At 42.8% G+C, this 19,059-nt stretch overlaps 1 protein-coding gene across 8 annotated transcripts in view; it reads right to left on the minus strand.

The window, feature by feature from the left end:
* Window positions 1-19,059, minus strand: part of Nfia (nuclear factor I A) — a 544,849-nt gene that overhangs the window by 54,331 nt on the left and 471,459 nt on the right. For all 8 annotated transcript variants that reach the window (XM_052718430.1, XM_052718426.1, XM_052718425.1 and 5 more), the window contains one exon: window positions 1,695-1,873. In XM_052718430.1, the coding sequence (XP_052574390.1) occupies window positions 1,695-1,873 (179 nt within the window). The remainder of the gene's footprint in view (window positions 1-1,694; window positions 1,874-19,059) is intronic.

Consider the following 19,059-nt stretch of genomic DNA (forward strand, 5'->3'; position numbering starts at 1 on the left):
GCATCAGGCTCGGAAACTTTAATATTTAGCGATCAGATTTCTATTAGGCAAAAATACCCCTTCTAGTTTGACTTACATCAGCAAATGCCATGGGACTCACACTTTTCTGGCTGCCTGGTGTTAGAACAGCCAAAGAACATCTTTCTAACAAAATCAAGTTTCCCTCAGAAGAGAACATGCAACATTTATTTTCAAGATCTTCAAAATAGCCTTATGGAGAGACTTGTCTCAAACCCTGTAAAATTTTGATCAGAACCCAAAACAGGGTATTTGACAGTTATATAAAATGATGTCATGACTACTAAAAAGACCATGTTGGATGTTCAGAAGTCAGACTTGGTGCCAGTGATCAGTTCAGGTTCCCATGATTTCCCAAGTGGCTTTCCATAACAAGTTACAGCCAGCAATGGCCTATATGTAGACAACAGCCTCAACCCAAAATTCACTCGAAGGAGGTACCATTGTCCTGGGCTTTTAAGAAGAAACTTAATAATTCTGCAGAAGAGGCAGGCTCACTCCTTCATTAACCAGCATTCATGGTATTTTTAGTATTTTTCCTCAGATACTGTCTGAGGATCAGAAGGCTGCACACTGTCACCAGTATCCTGGCCTGGGTATAATTTCTGTGTGGACCAAAAGTCCATAAGTGAATATTTTAGAATAAGTCAAGCAAATGAATACACAAGCAAAATGAAAAAAAGGGCACCATATCGATTTGTTGTCTAGACAGAAATGTATCTGTGAACAGATCACCAGACATTAGTCAAAGCTGCCCATTCTGGCTCAAATCTGCAGAATCAGGTCTTTCTGCAGGGGAGAAAACCGACAGAGCAGTGTGACATACCATCCTAAACCAGGCAATAAGAACTACGGCTAATCTGTGGTTTCATGCATAGATATTATGAGAAAAGGAAATCAAATATGGCTTTCTGCTGGACTTAATTTATTATTATTATTGCTATTAGCCTTGGGATACAGCTATTCATTGTAAACATATAGCTTTATATTTGTAATAAAATTTGCGATTTTATAAAATAACTTTTACTATTGGAATGCTATTTCAAATTGTGATTATTTGGTTTATTTGAGAAAAATGAAAACATTCATTTGTAGTTATTGAACATGGCTTAGTTTTATATGAAGATAAGTGGGAAAGATAACTACTCGCAGAAATAACAAACCATAATAAACTTTGCTTCTAGCATCTTGAGTTCAAGTACTGGTCAACTTGATCTAAAGTGTTAGAAGATTGTATTTTTTTTTTTTTAAAAAAAAAACCATCAACGTGGTTGATCTGAAACATCTGTCCCCTTCTGCTCCCTACCTCTCTCTACTACCCCAAATCATTACTTAAAATTATTCAGTCTTTCTGTTTTGTTAACTATATGATCCTGGGGTTAGAATGCAGGAGGTGGAACTCAGAAGGTTACACAGTTCACTCTCCAGACAATTTATATCCATAAGCTGGACAGTTGCAAACTTAACACAAACCCTGTTTTTAAATCCCGGCCAATCACTCTCACAGCAAGTTAACTTTCCCACAATCTACAATAAATCTGACGTTTGCTTGCCTGTAGTCAGTCAGCATGACATTAGAACACAAAATCACGTGGTCATAAAGGGTCTTCTTGATATTTTTACATTTGGCTAGCATTTCTAGAGAAATAGAAAAAATAAATAAAAGGTTTCCTTACATTGAGGAAGCCCACCTGTCCAGCTTGCTGACCAGCGTCAGGGCAGACAAGCTGGACAAACTCTTTCAGCGTCTCCTGAGGGTGGTAGCGGATGGCTGGGTGTGAGAAATAAGGCCCAGGCTGCTGGATGATGGGTGATGTTGGAAAGTGGAGAGTCGATGGCGTGGCATGTGGACTTGCTGCAGGAGACAAAACAAAACAGAACACATCAGGGGTGTGGAGAACCCTGCTTTGACACAGCTGAACCAAACTCAGCCTCCTTTTTTTTTTTTTTTTCCTTCCACCTCTTCTCCTGGAAGAAAACGTTGCTCATGTGACAGGATGTAGCGCTGGACAGTTCTGATGGATTTTCTCTTTTAAGGCTCTAAGACAAACATGGAGGTTAGAGTGGGATCGAGTTTCAAGTTGCCTCTCCATGTTCAGTGGACGTGAGTTATAAAGGCATTAATAATCCTTGTTGAAGATGAAGATTATTCATTACCTTAAGAGCCTTTTTAATGAAGCAAGCAATAAAAAATGTATTTGGTAGATTAGACCTGATTTAACCGACATTACATTTGACAAATTCTACTTTGCACATATGGATCCCCTTTCATGCTGAGCTACCCATAGATAATAATTCATTGTTAAAGCTCTTACATTCCTTTCAAGGAAATTTCTAGGGACTAATTCAGGCCTAGAGTTTTTTGAAGTCTGTAGTAAATGATCACGTAATGAACCCATGCAATTTGGGTGCCTCACTTTACAGTGGAAGGTTTATGTTGCATTTTTCTCTGTTGCCCTTTCAAAGCTAAAGCAGCGACAGGCTGAGTAGGCAGGAACTTCGTGAAAGGTTGCTTCTCTGCCATAAATCTGATAAGAGTTTCAGACAACGACTCCTTTATATTTGAACCTGATAAATATCATTTGTACAAGATTACATTAGATAAAAAAGCTTATGCGAGATCTTAATAATTTTTCCAGGAATGCTTTTGTCCTTGAATTGGAGAGATGATGGCCAAGACCTGCCAGAGGATAAGGGCTTTGTGTGAGGGGGCTGATAACACTTAGACCAAGTCCAAGTATACCAGAAAAGACTCCAGACAGGGGATACATGTGCCTCCCCTGCCCCTCCCTTTTGTAGCTTAAATCTTTACACTGAAAGGACTCCTACAAAGAGAAACACAGAAGTGCTCAGTTTTAGAGAATGTGACTTTCTGAATACCGAGAGAAATTCATAATACTGAAGAGAATCAAGTTCAGTAGGCTCTTCCTTTCTCCCACCATCCCACTGGAATGTCTAAGAATGCATGCCTACTGATACTGGGGTCTCCTGAATATTAGGTTTTATATATATATACACACACACACACACACATATATATACATTATATTGGATGTCTTGTCTTTCTTGGGCTTTTAGTTAGCTGATGAATGAATACATTAGACACTTCTGGGTTTTAGTTGGGATTTTACATAGCTTGCATTTTAATTCTTTGGTTCTTTGCTGTTTCTATTAACCCATAGCATTATTTTAATAAATGTTATAATACCAACCTAAAAAAAAATACATATATATACATATATATATATGGCTAGGGCTTTGTGGGTCAGAGCAACCCTTGTAGTTTCTAGAGTAGAAATGTGGGCTGGAGTAGAAGCAGGCTATACCAATCCGGGTTTGCAGATATTCAGGTAAATCATTGTTTGCAGGAAACTTGAATTCATTCAATAAAAATGCGCAGGCTTCCATTATGGTTTCAAGAGACAAAGTTGGGCTAAACCAGAAAAAGTTTTCCTCTTTACTATACAACTGAGGACATCACAAACATAATCTATTGAAATCAGAATTTTCTGCACTTCCCCTCTCCCAGCTTGGAAGACAGCTTTTCTATCCACTTAGTCATTCACTCCATACACTCAGAACTGAGTGTGACACTTGATAAATATTTGCTGGTTGCACACTCACTGGCTGACTAAAGGCGTACAAAAAATAAGAAAAACAACCATAAAACTTGCCAAAGACAAAGTAATACTTTTGTACCCTGATAAAGAGCCAGAGAACATGGAGGAAAAATGGTTGCGAGTTAAGACTGCATACAATACAATTAAATCTTGGAATCCATTATTATCTTGGAGTGAAAACTCAGAAGCTAAAGAGTTAAATGCTCCTGGACTGCTCTTCCCCTTTTGTGCTACTGTATTTAAAAAAATAAAAGGATTTTTTCTTCTTCTAGCGTGATGTAGTTGTCTCCGCTGGTAACAAGAAACGTTGACCAGAGCCCTGTTTTTGACGGAACCATTTCTAGTTAGCATTGCAGGTGTTATTTCTCAAATGAGGGTAGGAATGTACTGAGCTGAACAAAATTATAGACTCAACTGTTGCAGCACGTCAAGCACAAAGGTGGTAACTCCACTGTCAAGAGCCCTGTGAGACTGACCTTGACCATCAAGTGGCATGGCCTCAGGTTCTCACAGAAAGTGATGAGTGGCTTTTGGATAAGGAATCCTGGGAGCCAACAAGAGTATGCTGCCCAAGGTAAAACACTGGCTTGAGCAAAGATTAAATAGATAAAAGTTAAAGAAGTAATTCACCAGTACCATGCACTCACTCCGTGAATTGTTAATAAACATCATTGAACTTATTTTATTAAAGACGTAAAAGAAAATCATTAGCAGTGTAAATTTAGACTTTAATTTCTTTATTACATTTTAGCAATAGCAATTTACTCATCTTTTCCTTATGGTGCAGAATTCAGTGCAAACCTAAGAATATACGGTACTGTATAGAATTAATTCTATAATGACTGATTGATTAGGATCAATTAGTTCTTAATTAATTCCAGGAAGTCATCTGGCCTGAAGCTCTAAATCAGACATCTGCTGAGTCTGCATTTCCACGGCTGTCCTCTTCAAGCCTCTTTTCTCTTGCTGGGGACAGAGTTAGCGGTTCACTGTAGAGATGGAAGCGGGTGGTTCTAGAACATGACCTTGAATTTCCTCAGAGAAAAACTGGTTATAGACGTCACAAAGATCTGCAAATTACTATTGGATCCCTCGTGTTCCTCTGGATACTCTTCATCTTCTCCTGGACACGGAGGCCCATTAAAAGTCCAGAGCTAAGATTTCATCTTAGCTTTTCCTTGATTCCTCCCCTCTACTACTTTTTTCTTTCCTTTTATCTTGGATTTGATGTTCTAAGTGTACCTAATTTTTTATCTAAGTTGTCTCGAATCATTTTAGAAGGAGTCACTGGAGCTAAATCAATCAATCAATCAATTCATTAAATGTTCTTTGAGATGGCTAGAGCGAGCTGTATGGAAGAGAAACTACCATGATGAAGCTGGCATGATGTTAATGGAATGCACAGAGTGCTATGAGTCCAAATTTTTGATGAAGACAAACATCTCTTATAGATGTGTGTGTGTGTGTGTGTGTGTGTGTGTGAATAGTTGACACAATAAAAAATTATAGTACATTATGTAAATGCATATTTAGGTCCTTTAAAATGTGCATTATTTACTTGAGAGTCAATAAAGCCTTTTCTCCTGTGGTTACAGTTTATTGCAGAGCATCCATCTGGATCCATGTTGATATTAATACAACACTGCGAATTAAAAGATACCACCAAATTGGCTGCTTCTGGGATCTAGTGCTCTCAGTACCCCAGGCCAGGAGCAACACTGTGTCTGTTGGGAACACTCCACTCTGTTTTTTTTTTTTGTGTGTGTTTTTGTTTTTGTTTTTCGAGACAGGGTTTCTCTGTAGTTTTGCGCCTTTCCTGGAACTCACTTTGTAGACCAGGCTGGCCTCGAACTCACAGAGATCCGCCTGGCTCTGCCTCCCGAGTGCTGGGATTAAAGGCGTGCGCCACCACCGCCCGGCTGGGAACACTCCACTCTGAATGGCTCTCACTGCCAGCTTAACTGCTAGCTAGCAGCCAACCTGGTTTACAACAACAACTTGGGCTTTTCATGGGAATACAAATAGGATGGAGAGGAAGGAAGTGGGACAGGTTTCTCTGTGTGGTGGCCCAAACAAAGTCATCACAAACACATTCAGAAACAGGATTTCCTAAGAGTCCAGTAATCACTTATGGTCAGGCAGATTGGCCTGGTCTCCCTCCTCCCCAGACTCCAGAACTTTGTAATTGTTTAAAATTATCTCTTTTAATTTGAAGAAGAAGGCTAAAAGTCCAATACAACTAAACACATGTTTAACTAAAAACCACTTCCTCCTTTTAAAGCAGAATTGACCAAGACTGGGGAGGAGAAGGCCACGTGCAGCAGGACACGTGATCTAACAGTGATGCATAGTCTCACAGCCCAGTGGAAGGAGGAGACCTTATGGACACACACTTGAGCTGTGTGTATGTGACCACAGACCACATAAAGGAAATGGCACTGGGGGGTGGGTGGCCAGAACTTGTATCTTCATGCTTTATTAAAATCTGAGAAAAGGAAGCCATTTCTCCTCACTATTTCCAAGGGGTCTTCTGAAGACCAACCTTAGAAAGTCTAAGAACACATCCCCCTTTCCTAAAGCCCAAACATCACGTGCTGAACCATGTTATTCCATTCAGCCCTGCCACTGCCCTTATCGATTTATTCCTCATCTGCGAACCACTGTAGATTCTCACAGCTTACACCGACATTAATTAGCTCTTGCTTTTTGGCACCAGCCATCAGATCCTAGCCTGTCCTAGGAGAGGTTCCACAGGGAAGCTGTCTAGAGGTGACAGAGCCATACAATCTCCTCCTTCTTGGAGTGCTGCATGCTTGAAGACAGAGTCTTCTGTGCTGGCAAGAATGAGGGCTGCCCCCCACCCCAGCCGCAAGTCCAGAATCTGCAAAGTGTCATGGTCTTCCCACTAATCATGAGGGGCAACAGATGAGGCTCCAAGTTGTTTCTTCTGCTGAACTGTCCCAGGAACTGCTGCTCCCCGTTCGTCCGCAGGAGCTAGATGCGCTCTTTTCAGAGAAAGAGCGGCTTTGAGAATTTCTGACTACTTTTGCTTAGAAGTAACCGCGCCCCCCCCCCCAAGGCAAAGCTCAAAAGGAGAAGAAATTATAAGAAAAAAAAATCCCACCTAAAACCAAAAAGCCTTCCACAAGGGCAAACGGAAGTTGTATTGTTTGGGTTGTCAACTACTGAGCTTCTTAAGAAATTCTAAACCAACACTATACAACCCCGCTGCACCCTACCTGAAGCTGAGAAATCTATCTTAATGGCCCACAGCAATAATTGATAAATCATGCATGAATCAGGCCTGCCATTTACGAAAGCTGAGAAGTTTGGAGCTGTGTGATTTATGTTCACAGACACAGGGAGGGAGGAATTGGAACTGGTACTCAGGCCCTTAGGAGGCTGAGCCTTTTCTAAGTAACAAAGTGTGTGACTCAAAGCAAGCTAAGGTTCTTCAAATTTTTCCAAGACCCTCACTCAGTCCATACCCTGCACGTCATCGAGAAGCATGTGAAAGGCCCAGGAGAAAGCATCACGTTGCATAACTCTTTGCAAAACAGCAGCATTTTTTCCAGGAATGCTGCAGATGTGGTGACTATGCTACAGCAGGGTTCCAAGCTGGTGATAAAAGTGACTCTACTTGAATTAGAGGCATCTTCTGACTGGAGATCAGAGTGTGTGTCTCCTGGAAAAACAGATCTCCTCGCCGCCAAGCAAGAGAGGCCAGTTTTGTTTTACATTCTTATCTTCATCCATCTTTAACTATATAAGAATCCGAGTTTCTCTTGATTCCACAAAGCTGTTCTCTGACCTTCACAGGCACGCTGTGGCTCCCATGTGACCTCTCCCCCCTATATCATACAAATAGTAAATAAATAATAAATAAAAGTCACAGCTTCTGAAGAAAAAAGGTCTGAGTTTCTCAAAGGCTCTGGGTTCCGGTCCAGCGCCTTCGGAAGGGAGACTCCCAGTCTGTAGAGGCTATTTTGAAGGTCTGTGGTAATATTCTACTCTATGATCACAGAAGCGGCCGTAGACATGCCATTAACAAAAGGGTGAAACTATGTTCAACAAAATCTTATTTCAAAACACAGGCTAGGCCTGGATTTGCCCTAGCATCCCTGACACCCTCTCACGCTGCAGTGGCACCTGTCAGTCACTGCTTCCGCTGTCTCTTCTTTACAAGCCATTTGTGAAGTCCCAGTTTTCTGATGCTTCCAAGGCTATCAGAATGTCTTCCGTGCCTCCACGAATGCTCCCCTGCTTATGCCTTTTCACAGTCATTCAGCACACCTTGGCCTTGGTGGTTGCCCCCATCCATGTCATGCCAAGTTAAGCATATAAGTCAGAAAGGTGATGCAGGATAGGACCCCACGGGTGCTGGCATAATGGACAAGTGTTTGGCCCATGTGGCTTGCGTCCTGGAACCCCGAGGAAGGGCAGTGAGGGAATGAAGAAAGGACAAATACACAGACACACGCACAGGAAATCTGGGATCACATGGGGTCTGCAACCGCCACAACATGTTTATTAGGCACCGTAGAGGGGGAGGGGCTAGCTAATCGGAGTAAGAGGTCTCTGTGTGCCAGCAGTCTCAGGCTGTAAACATCTGGGAGGAAGCTGCAGTTGCTCATCTCTGCACACACTGACCAGTTGTTCATAAACACGCGGACGGCTCTGGTGGAAAGCTTTGCCATTTGTACTGAACCTCATCTAGGTAAGGCTTTGCCGCTTCTGTGGGGCCAAGGCATTGGAGCCCTCCACAGGCTGTGCCGATGTCAACGCACATTCATTGAGGACTTCACTCTCTTCAGGGCTCCCTCCACTCCCTACACATGGGCTTCAGATTTAGCCCCACGACTCGCTACTACAATGTAAGTTACAGTTTCTGAACCTCTCTCTGATTCTATTTGCCATCTCTATAATGGAGGCTAATACCACATAGATTACACAAGAATGTGTATGTGGCACACAATGCATTTTCTGACCCCACAACAGTCAACGAACAGCCTCTAGTATTGATATCACCATTGTGGAAGAGGATGCTTGGAGGCAATTAAGAAACTGGAATTTATTCCCATGTTCTCAGGTCAGTTCTGGCTGTACACAGATTGTACCACAGACAGGGGGAAGGGCGGTGGAGTAAAAAGTTCCTGTTCTCTGCCTACCTCCACACACAGGAATATATGAACATTAAGAGAGTAGCAACAGCATGGGTATGACATAAGGATCTTAGAATGAATTTTGCAAACAACAAAATGCAAATACAATATTAGCAGTGGCAATACCTTTGATCTTACAGTAAAATAACTACATTCAAAAACCTGAAATGCTTCTTTTTTGACCAATGATGTTTTAAATAGCTACTCTTGCCTAAAACTCAGGCTGAGACAACCTAGATGTTTAGAATTACCTGGCCATCTTGCCAAAGACACTTTTCTACTTAGAACTCAGACCTTGGGTGTTAATTCTGACTGTTCACTCTGGCCTTTTCTTTTACCATGGAGACACATCTGTCACTCAGACCATCTTCTGACCTATCCAGATTTTTAGCAGGCTTTTACATAGTTACATGGAAACCTTCAACACTCCCTTGAAAGGCCACAAGGTGTATGTTAGTTAGACAGCTAGCACAGACTTACTACAAGAGAGGCTTTTATAGGACCAAGGGTATATTTTGGGAAAGCTTTCTATTTAGACAGAAACCTAGGTGTTAGTTTAGTTTCTGCTTCTATATGGTTTATAAGGATAGGCAAAGTCCCTTTCCTCTGGCTCTCTCATTTCAAAACAGGATTTGAACAAAATACTTACTGAGGCCCGTCCACTTTAAATTTGGGTGGGTGTATGGAATTTAGTATCTAGAATCATGTTTACAAATAACTCAGCCCGACTGGTTCATGGTAATCACATTAAAATCTAGAAGCCTGGAAAGCATGTCATTTAAAAGAACATATTTTTAAAATAAGCTACAGGGCACATCTGGACTGTTGGCTAGAGTATTCAGAGTTTTATAGACATGGAGTTTGCTAGTTAAGGTCTAACACAGAGCCCTGGATTTTCTCCTGACAGGATTTCTGAAATGACCATATTCTCACACTAACTGCATAAGCTACCAGGGTGGCTGATGTGAAATGTGTTCAAACGGCATGTAACAGCTGTGGCCTATCACAGATATGAGGAGTGAGAATTTGATAGGCAAAGCTGACAGGAATCCAGTTCTATGAAGGGAACTTGGACTTCTATGTAAAACGCAAGCGAGACTATGAGACAAGAGATGAAGAACGACAAACACATCAAAAACAATTATTTGCGGGGGGAAGAAAAACCCTCCTGCCACAGAAGGGATGACTACGTGGCTAACAGAAGCAGGATGGAATCTCCTGAGGCCCAAGACCCCTGGAGTGGCAGACTAAGTGCTGCAAGCAGCTTTCAGCAACCACACCTGCGACGAAGTCACGGCTGCACAGACGACAGGTGCTGGGGCCGGTGCTGTTCGCAGGTCTTTCTCCACATTAAATACAAAGCAAGGAAACCATGTCTACAAAAAGCAAGCCAAGATCCCTGTCCTGGCTGGTATTTTCGTCAACTGGACACAAGCTAGAGTCATCTGGGAAGAGGGAACCTCACTGAGAAGATGTTTCCCTTGTACTGACCCGTGGATCATACTGTGGGACATCTTGATTAATTTTTTGAGACCCCTAGGTCCAGCCCACTGTGAGTAGTTGCCCTTCTGAGCAGTCCTGGGGTGTGTAAGAAAGTGGAGGTAGTCAGGGAAGCAAGCCAGTGAACAGAACTCCCCCACGGTCTCTGCTTTAGTTCCTGCCTTAAGGTTCCTACTCCGACGTCACACAAAGATGGACTGTAAGCTCTAAGATGGCATAAACCTTTTCCTCTCCAAGTCACTTTTTGGTCCAGAGCGTTTTATCACAGCCATAGAAAGCACACTGAGGCAGGCCTAGAACTGCGAAGCCAAAGGGTAATTTTTAGCACTTCTCTCCACAAACCATCAGGTGCTGTTGAATGTGATCAGCAAAGATCACCTCAGAGTGCCCTCCTGATTTTGAAGTCTTTTTAGTCATCTTGCAGAATTAGAGTATCTCTTCCTAATGTTAGGAGAGTTTACTCAAGAGGAGGAAGAGTTAGTCCAGCATGTAAAGTCTGGTAGCATCTGGCTCTGGTGTCCACTGCTTGGTGCCAACCTCCCCTGGCCCTCCTTTCCTCTTGTGGACCTGCTCTGTTCTGTATGGGTTTTAGAAAGCAACCACTGTTCCCTCCTTGCTAATGTGCACAAAGCAACTTAGACTTTCTAAACTGGCACATTTGTTTTTGTAATAACACCAATTAGAAGACCGTTGTGAGGGGAAGAATGAATGTATAGAGGTATAGTAGACCCAGTCATTCAACAAACATACTGAGAATCTGCTACACGCTAAAGAGTATGCTAGCTAGACTTGGAGTACTTATTGTCCTTCAGATATCTTTAGGAATGAGATATAGGAAATGTAATCCAGAATATACAGTGGGACCAGGAAACGGACACTCAAGAGTGTTTACAAATGAAGCTGCAGGTCTGCCTTGGCTTCAACGAGAAACGTCCTCCATAGGTTCATGGATTTGAACACTTGGTCTCCAGTAGGTGGCGCTGTTATAGAAGGTTGTAGAACCTTAGGAGGGATAGCGCTGCTGGAGAAAGCACTTGTCTGGGGGCAGACTTGGAGGGTTTATAGCCTCCTATCACTCTCTGTGTGTGAAAATGTGGTCAGTCAGTTTCTTGCTCCTGTTGCCCTGCCATGCCTTCTCCTTCGTGATGGACTCTGTCCCTCTGGAGGCTAAATAAACCCTTTCTTGCTTACGCTGCTTTTGGTTATGGCGTTTTACCACACAACAGAGAAGTAGCTAACACAAGGTTCCCAGCATGAACTAAAGATGGCTTTCTAAGCTCGAGTTTTACTTGTGCTCTGCAAGTGCAGAGACAAGTCCCAGGCTGGGGAGTGCTGCTGTCTACTGCCTAGCACTCCAAGCATCTTCACTCCTCCTCCCTCTTGTAAGTAAGGCATTGTGTTTGTCGGCCCCGCTGTCCTCATCCTTTCTTCTGTAAGTGGAGGGCTAACATTTCTTTGGAGAGCTTTTCTCCCTCAGCCTCAGGTTATGTGGTTAGTAACCCTGACACCTGCTTCTGACGGTGGTTAGAAAACTCAAGCTATACAACAAGATATCCCTTTATCTTTTAGATATAAAGATTGTTTAAAAGGCGAGCAAATGGCCCCAGTTAGGCCAATGAGAGCCATGGGCATCCAATGGTAGCTGCTTTTCTAGAGCCATTGTAGAAAAGTGATTCTTTCTCCCTTTGGATTAAGTTGGTAGCTAAGTGTAAAGTTGCTCGTGCTTTGTGTGCTACAACACGAGGAGATGAAGCCCGTGAGTGGGACTTACAGCGAGAGGAGTAGAAGAGGGAAGTTATGATCTGTGAACTTGATCTGTGTCCACTTGAAGCCACACGCCCATAGGTCAGTTGCTGAACCTGACCCATGGTCTTCTTTGGCCAGTCAGTGGAAGGTTAAGCAATTTGGTTGGAATTCTTAAACAAGAGCCTTCATTAACATATCTCCAGTTCACTCTCAAGAATTTAACAATTAAGCAGTTCTTACTATAGTGCTCAGGAATTTGGGGGTTCAGGATGATCTGGTGACATCCCCTAACATGACAATGTTTTCTGTGTCAACAGAAGGTGCCCACAGAACCTGATGGACACAGCCTCAAATCTCCACCCCAGCTCAGGTGGTGAGGGTGCCGTTCTCAGGTTCTTCCAGCATCTGCTCATTAATGTTATCTCAGTTGCAATGATGTCTGTTCTGCAAGGTAGAAAGGCAGGGATGGTCTTTTGAGCTTGACCATTTGGGCCTCCATTGTTGATGGCAGATGAATCAATGATTATTGGCTGAATGGACTCTGTAAGCAGCAGATCCTGATGAACAAAGATTCTTCCCCCTTTAGCAAGAGCCATGGATAAAGGAGAGCTTGTCTAGGTGAAGCCTCTGTCTGTCAAAGGTTGGACCACCTGCTCCACTGAGGAGTCCAGGCTTCTTCCACAAGAGTGGGGGCACAGGGAACCTGGGTCTGCTCACTTCCTCAAGACCATCTTTATTTTCCCACTTGTTCTAGATTTATTTCTACATCAGCAAGAGCAGATGGGAAGTGGGGGCCGAAGGGTGGGAAACCACTTCAAGAGAGTGAAGGAGGTTCTGAATACAAGGGGGAACCTGAGCAAAAAGAACACTTACTGGATACAGACCGCGTTCCAAGCCGTCATTACACAGGGCATTTTACTCCCCCTCCCATTGATGATTATGTGAAAATGGGAACACAAGGGCCCACTGAGGACCAATGACCTGCCCAGGCTTAACCAGAGCCACATGGCTTGGTAGAACTTGAATCCTGTTGTGGCCAACTCTACTGCCAGGCCTAGCTCCTTCCTAGACACTCTCTGCTTCTCTTTAAATGACCTTTTCAGAGGTCAAATGCTTTATTTCCTTTTAGTGTTTTTGTCCCAGGCCCCTTTAGGATTGAAGTAGAAACAGGCAGCTCTGATGTTCTCACATGTGCTTTTTTCATAAGAAAACTGAACTCTTTGAGAGATGTAGAGAAGCAACTGACATTTGATATAAAGAAATGGCAAACAATGGATGTAAATTTTCTGTGGAACTACAACTTTCCAAACCCTGTGAGTACATGTGGGTGACTAAATGCCCTGGTGTTCCCAACACAAAGGATGCAGCCTGGAAGTATGACTCTCAGTGTTCCTGCAGCCATGTGGACAGGACAGGACAGGACAGTCCTACGGTGTGCAGTCCCCTGCTCCAATGGCTGACAGGCTGGACCACATAAACACTGAGGAAGCTCAGCTCCAGGCCATGCGATGCACTTAACTTGAACGTGATTTATGATTCTGTCAGTAGGGGAGGCTCAAACCTGCACTGATGCCTAAGTGTGAGCTTTCTATTCAAAACAGCAGTTGGGGGGGGGGGGGGGAGAAAAGGAGGAGCAAAGGAGGGAAAGCGCGGGAAGAGGCTGTCTCACAGAAAGAGAAGATACAAGTTCAATTTCAAATGTTTGCTTTTGGGCTGGAAAAAAGAAAACAAATCATGAGCGTAAGCATGGAATCTACATAAAATTAAACTAAATGAGGAAGGAAGAACTCCTCAGGGACTTATCTGATTATAAAGCCAGTTACAGTTGATGTATTTGGTGTCAGTAAGGGGTCTTGGTCATGGCCTCCACTTATATGTGCATGTGGCTCCATGGTGCATGCCAGTGGCAGGGAGTGTATGGCTGAAGGGAGAGAAAGGAAGAGGTGAGGGACAGGGAGGGGAGGCAGCCTCCTTGTCAGGGTGAGTGTGGATGAGGGTCCACTAGGCTAATCACCCTATTATCTGCAGCACCCCCTCCAGGGGCTCTGTGACTCTTGAAGAGATTAAGGAGCCAAGTGGTCCCCTGCTCTAACCTGTCTTCCCTGGACAGCATATTAACATGATTCCACTACAGAGCAACCCTCTTTAAAGTTTCCTGCAGGATGACAAATTAACCCAGCAGGGTGTCCCCACACATCTATCTTCATACAAATTATTAGTGTAATAGAGCTTCTGAGTTATGCATTTATCTGGTAATTATTGAACAGTTACACAAAACCAAGCTGAGTTGCCCTGGCCCTTTACGAGGTTCGCTCGGTGGGTGGCCTTACAGTTAATTTAGGATGGTTCTCCACTCCACAGCTCACTTGCAGAGAAATTAGCTAAACAGCCTTCTCCTTTAAATATTTTCCATGTCACAGTGAAACTCTTTACAATACAATAAAGGTACAGTTTTAATTACACGCTTCCTGACTTTTGTTTAGTTGTAGTTTTAAAACATTTGCTGGCGCTAGTTTTTCCTTTGGCTGGGCAGTAATAGCTGGTTGTAAGTATCTGGCTAATGAATTTAATAATTTCCTGAGCTGAGACTTAAAGAGCCTTTGCTAAAATGCTGCATTTCCTCTCTGCTATCCCATAACTTCCAGGCCCCTGGATGAGGTGTCCCTGTGAAGTTGGGGCGCTCTGTGTGTGTGCTCACTTTGTATTCCCAAATCTTCCTTGTCTTCTCCTGTGCTCCAGAGTGGAGCTCGTTAGGTCTGTGATGCCTGGGTTTGAAAATCAACTGGAGTAATTCCTCCTGGAGTAGGGCGATGTCATGTTTTCCCAGATGACAAACTCCAATAATAAATAAACACCCTGCGTCTGTCGGTTGGCAGAGCATGTCAGCACCGTGTCTGCAACAGGTACTTAATTACTTCTCATTTTCTTGAGATGATTCAATTGCACTAACCCAGGAGAAACAAATTAGACCCAGTTGAGCATCAGCATGTTCTACAGCTAGGTTTAAGAGGCTTTCCTGAACAGTCAAGAAGTGTGCAGATATGACAGGAGAAAGCTGGCCACACCTAGCCCTTGGGGCCTGTGCCAACAGAGTAGGGTCATGGTCACAGGGATGAAGCACCAGGGTATGTCTCTCCTTTGGCTTTGTTACTGGATGGAAACAATACTACAAGCAAATACTGTGTTCTTTTAAAGGGACCCAAAATTTTGAACTAATTTTTCCTGATACATAGCAAGGTAGAGACTCTTGAACACCTGCACATTCTAGGCACCTCCAAAAATGCTACAAAATACTTGTTCTTGAACATTATTAATTATTATTGCTGTTATTACAGAAGGGGGTGGGAAGGACTTCCCATTATCTTCCACACTTTCTGTTTCAATCACATGTATGCATTCATTCATTTGAGGGATGGTTTTCGAGAGCTTTTGTGCAAGTCACGAGGCTGAGGGATTCAGGGATGAGCATGTAAGACGCGGTGTCTGCCATTTAATGTCTCCTGCCTTTGTATTTCTCTCTCCTCCCCTGCTGCTTTCTTACTATCTATGCATGTCACAATCCACACTCCTCCAACCATTCCTGGTGACCCTGATTTCTGGAAAGATGGTCTTCATGCTCATAATTCTCCGCAGTATGTTTTTCTTAGCCAAACTGGGAGTTATGGTTGACTTCAGCTCCTCAGATGTTTCATCATGAAGAGCAGGATCCTCTTATGGGCCAGGAGGATCATGGACTTAGAAAGGTTTTTAGGGCATATAAAGTTTTGACTTCCTCTCTAAACAGCACGAGTCTTTGAAAGCTGTACAACAAATCTTTGGTTTATATGATTATTGTTTTCGTATATGTTATGAATATTTTCAGAATCAAGACACACAGAATCAAGACTTCTAAACTACACACACACACACACACACACACACACACACACACACACACACACACATACATACCATGACATGCACACAAACTGCACACACGCACACACACACACACACACACACACACACACACACACACACACACACACCATGCGCAAACACAACACATATATACAGATACAGGTATATGTGTGCACACACACATGTGCATACACACACACACACTCACTCACTCATAAAGAGGCAGTGGTTTAGCCACACCTGCATTTGGCTCATTTTAATTTCCTAGTACCTAGTTGTCTAACAGAATCATTTGTTTTCGGTTGCTCTCTATTTTGCATATTGACAAACAGATGGCAAAAGGTTTGAGATGGGGTTAAGCATCATTCTTGTTTGTACTCTGACAATGCCAAATGACATGGTATTTCCCCAAGAGGATGCCTTTCTTTGTCTTCCCTGGCATCTGGTGCCTCTCCTAGCACAGTGTAGGTCAGGTCCATTTTCTGACATGCTTGGGACTCTGTGTTTCTGAGTTTGGATTTTATTTTAGATTTGAGAATATCTGTATATACTTACCAATTAAACAACCTAACCAGAGAATCTGAAATTCAAAATGTGATAAACATTGGGCACCAATGTGCTGCCCAGGCTGTGTCACACCTGCGCTCAAAAGCCCAGACTTTGGAGCATTTTTGATTTTAGACTTTTGGATTAGGGTTGATCAGCCCACCACACAACTGCTGGCTTTTCTCTTCCCTCAGCTGCTGAGTAGTAAGTACTCTGGGGATCAGATTCAGGCTTCCTTTGCTCCCTCTATTCAGTAACTAGAAAAGTACCTTGTTTGTTGTGAGCACTTGGTAAACATTTGTGGGAAAAATTAATGGGTCACCAGATGGTAACAAGAGTTTTCAAGTTAATTTTAACATTGAGAAAAGCCAAAATGACTTAAAAAAAAGTGTTTGAAATGACTTGTGCCTCACAGAAACTGTGCCTTTGCTAATAGCAAGGAACCACAGGCCAATAAAGAAAGAAGATACAGGAGCTCTTTAGATAGCTGTAGAAAAACTCAGTGTGACAACACAGTCTATGTCATGACTATCAAAGTAGCTAAATGACCACATCATGCCTTGGAGTAATAAGAAGTGTGAAAACAAACTAAAGGTTTAAATAAAGGTAACTTATTATTTTTTTCCCCAGTGGCAGAGTAAAGGTTAGGAACTACTGATCCAGAAACTAAGCAAGACGAACTCTGGTCTTGCCTCCGGCCAGCTCAGATTGCTATGGGTAAGTCATATAAAGTGCATAAGGAACAGATCACTAATATATTCCTTCCTCATTTATTGATTTATACAACCCCAATTTTGTATATATTGATGGTTATATTCAGCTGATTAATTAATTCAGCTAAAAAAAATCTAATCTATACTTTGCACCTCCCTTAGAGCTAGAGCTAATCATATAGTATAGTTCTGACCATGTGACAGTACAAAAAACGGTAATGGATGGCTGGTAAGATGGCTCAGCGGGTAACGGTGCTTGCTGCCAATCCTGAAGACCTAATTCAGTTTCTGAGACCCACAAAGTAGGAGGAGAGACCCCTGCAACTTGCCTCTAGCCTCTACATACACGCCATTGCATATATATATAATCTCCACAGCCACATCTACACAGTAAGTCAATGTAAAAAGAAAAGAATTATAACAGACTATGAGCTGGCACTTCCTCCTTTCCTTTGTTCCAGTTGAAAGTATAGGCGTAAGGCAGGAAGGAATGTGGCGGCCATACTGAGAAAAGGGACCTTCTGAAGCCTGGCTCTGCTGGCCTGTTCTGTGTCACTATAAAAAAATATCGAAGGCAGGGCGCTTATAGAGATGTTTATTTGCCTTTAGAGTCTGGTGACTCGTGACAGCCATGCTGGTGAAGGGTCCCTGGCTCTGTCATGGCATGGCAGAGAAGCAGAGAGAGAAATGGTCATACAGAAGGGGCATGTGTTCAATCAAGGGTGCAAGAGACCAGTGAAGAACCAGGCCCAAACTTTTTGTAACAACTCACTCTCTTGAGAATGAGTCCATTCCTGCCAACCAGACCCTAACCTTTCACAGGAGACAGCATTAGTTTACTCCTGAGGAAGCCTCTGATATAATTACCTTGTACTAGACTTCATCTCTTAAATGTTCCATGAGCCCAACACAGCAACACTGGGGGGTCAAACTTCCACCGTATGAACCTTTGGGGAACCAATCATATCCAAACATAGAGAAGACATTTCACTCCTTGATATAATTTTGGGGCCACAATAGCAGAGTTGCACTAAGAGTTAGGGTTTTTTTGTTGTTGTTGTTGTTTATTTGGGATTAAACCTATGCCTTCATGTCCTGCACATGGGAGAAGTGCCCCTCACCGCTGAGCTCTAGCCCTAGCCATTTTTGAATTATTTTCAAGTTTGACGATATGGTCTCACTAAGTTACCCAGGTTGGCCTTAAATACATTGAATTTGAGATGCTCTTCTCTCAGCCTCTTGTTGCGTTACAGGCATCTATCGCCAAGCTTGGCTTGTGATTTTCTGAAGTTATGACTTGATGATATTTGTTTGATACTCATAGACAAACACATTGTTAGGTCATACCGGGATGCATTGGGCCACATGATTCCTAGAGCCCCGTTTGTTGGATGTGACCTTCCAGTGTGTGACTGAAGCTTTTCTTTACGAATCTCTGAAGCACAGTTGATTTTTTTCAATGTGAAGCATTGAAGTGCCACTTTCCATCTCACTATTTTTGAAAACACGAAAGACTTTAGGCAGAAAGGTAAGTTTCAAGAACGCTCATAGTGTCAAGAAATTTAAAATATCATTAACGATTACTCCAAATCTTGAAAGAAGTCAGACAAAGGTCGGGAAAACGGATCAGTTGGTGAATGAGCTTTCAGTTAAGGCTGATGACCCAAACTTAATGCCTGGATCCCATGTTGTCAAAGGAGAGAACTGATCCCTGCAAGTCACCCTCTGACCTGCACACCCATGCCTGTTCTCTCTCTCTCTCTCTCTCTCTCTCTCTCTCTCTCTCTCTCTCTCTCTCTCACACACACACACACACACACACACACACACACACACACACACTATAAAAAGGGT

This window comes from Peromyscus californicus, unplaced genomic scaffold (genome assembly GCF_007827085.1).
Source record: "Peromyscus californicus insignis strain IS unplaced genomic scaffold, ASM782708v3 Scaffold_5__1_contigs__length_169319896, whole genome shotgun sequence".
NCBI lineage: Eukaryota > Metazoa > Chordata > Mammalia > Rodentia > Cricetidae > Peromyscus > Peromyscus californicus.